The 2116-nt window shown below is 52.8% G+C and overlaps 1 protein-coding gene across 1 annotated transcript; it reads left to right on the forward strand.

The window, feature by feature from the left end:
* Positions 1–708: 708 nt before the first annotated feature.
* LOC310819862 (cytoskeleton-associated protein 5-like) lies at positions 709–1776 on the forward strand (the record flags this gene model as incomplete). The annotated part of the gene is made up of 5 exons (XM_083691272.1): positions 709–780; positions 869–1056; positions 1290–1365; positions 1454–1643; positions 1751–1776. 5 exons carry the CDS (start codon positions 709–711, stop codon positions 1774–1776), a joined length of 552 nt encoding a protein of 183 aa, XP_083547398.1.
* Between the last annotated feature and the right edge of the window lie 340 nt (positions 1777–2116).

Consider the following 2116-nt stretch of genomic DNA (forward strand, 5'->3'; position numbering starts at 1 on the left):
TATCACACAGTCTCCCTCTCTCTCTCTCTCTCATTCACCTTCTCTCTCCACCCCTCCCTCCGTCCTTCCAGTCAGATCCATCTCCAGAACGCCCTGACCCAGTCCCAGACCCAGCCCTCTGCTGCTGCAGCCCCTGCTGCATACTCCAAACTGGACATGGACCTGCTAGAGAACGACCTGGAGCCTTGGCCTGAGATGCTGGACCTGGTCCAGTTCCACTTAGACGACGACCTGATGGAGCCCATCAGCATCCCAGAACTCAAGTAACACTTTTTATTTATTTGTTTGTTTTTATATATACTCACCTACCCACCGTCTCGGTGTACATCTGTCTTCATGTCTCAGTGATTAATGTATTTCCTCTCCAGGCTCCGCCCAGTTTCTGCTCACTTTGAAGAGCACCACGCCAGCTCCACCATCAAGCTGGTCATCTCCCAGATCGCCTCTGGAGATATTAACACCAGCATCCAAGCGCTCACACAGGTACACACACACACACTGGGGGGCTCACACACACATAATGTGAGCGCGCACGTGTGCGTGTTCACACTCGTAATACACGTACACTTCCTTAACCAACTGTTGAATGATACCCCTCCTCTCCTCCACCCTGCAGATAAATGAGGTCCTTCACCAGGAGGCCAGGGTGGAGGTCATGATTGGCCACATCGACCAGTTCCTGAGCTGCGCCTGGCCCACAGCACTCACATGGCCGACCAGCGGCTGCCCGGGGAGGACATCCTCAAACTCTCCAGCTACATCATCAAAAACATGGTCACAGTGAGTAGAGCAGGCAGTAGAGGGTAGATGAAATAGTTTGTGTGATCACACAGGCGGCCAATGTGACCCCTCTGTCCTCCTGCCCCAGTTGTTCAACGTGGAGCGGCTGGCCCAGGAGGCATGCATGCGGGTGCTGAAGGAGGTGGTGCAGGGTCTGGTCACTGTGCTGCTGGACCCCAGGGTGGACACCCTGATGGAGGGGCAGCAGCTCATCTGCTCAGTCAACCTGCTGCTCGGACGTGTGCTGGAGAAGGCCGACCAGACCAACATGCTCAGGTAAGGGTGGGGAGAGGGGTCAGACCAGACTGTGTGTTTCAGTGGGAGAGAGCTTAAACCACCACCAACCTACTCTGGTACTCTTGTACACATTGAAAAGGGATAACCGTTCTCCATATATTCTCTGTAGTTTTTTTGAATTGATGGCTTGAGGAGACTGATCAGTCAAACCCACAGTCTACTGGGCAGTTATGTTTAGCGGATTTGTCCACCATCTTCCTCTTCCTCCCCAGTGCTCTGCTGGTGCTGCTGCAGGAGACCCTCCTGTCCTCCAATGGCTCTCCTATGTTCTCTGACCTCGTCATGAAGGTACCTCAACAACCTTTCTGAGGAGACGCAACAGTTTGGTGTGTGTGCGTGTGTCAAACCTCACTGATGTTGTGTGCTGTGTGTGCAGTGCATCTGGAGGATGATCAAGTTCCTGCCAGATACGGTAGATGGTCTGAACCTGGACAGGATCCTGCTGTACATCCACAACTTCATGAAGGTCCTCCCCAGAGAGAGGCAGAGCCAGCAACATGACATGCCTCACCGCACACTCAATACCGTGGTCCACCAACTGTGCTGCCTCGCAGGGCCCACGGTCAGTACACACACAGCACAGGAGCTTACCCTCTGCCTTTTCTGGGCCTTGTCATTCCATGCCACTGCATTTGTTTAGAGGCTGTGTCGTGAAAATGACGTGTGTGTGTAGATCATGGAGCACCTGTCCCTGATTGAGAACAGGAGTGAGTCGGAGCTGGAGTCTCACCTGAAGAGGTTTCTGAAGTCCTCGACGGTCTCCGGCCGAGATGCACACGGACCCACGGTACACACAACATATACTCTTAACAGCATGAACTGTTCTAGTAGCTGTATTTCCATTCCCAACACCTGCAGTCTGTGGATGTATTTGAACATCTTTCTTTTCTTTCTTTCTCTCTCGCTAAGGTTCCCAAGTCGAAAGCTACAGATGTGCTGGTGGAGATCTTCAAGAAGATCACAGCCAAGGAGAACAGAAAAGAGGTGAGGCCCTGAGAATCTAGGTGTGTGCGTGCGCGCGTGCATGTGTCTCTAATGG

Source organism: Argentina silus (genome assembly GCF_951799395.1).
Source record: "Argentina silus genome assembly, chromosome: 19".
NCBI lineage: Eukaryota > Metazoa > Chordata > Actinopteri > Argentiniformes > Argentinidae > Argentina > Argentina silus.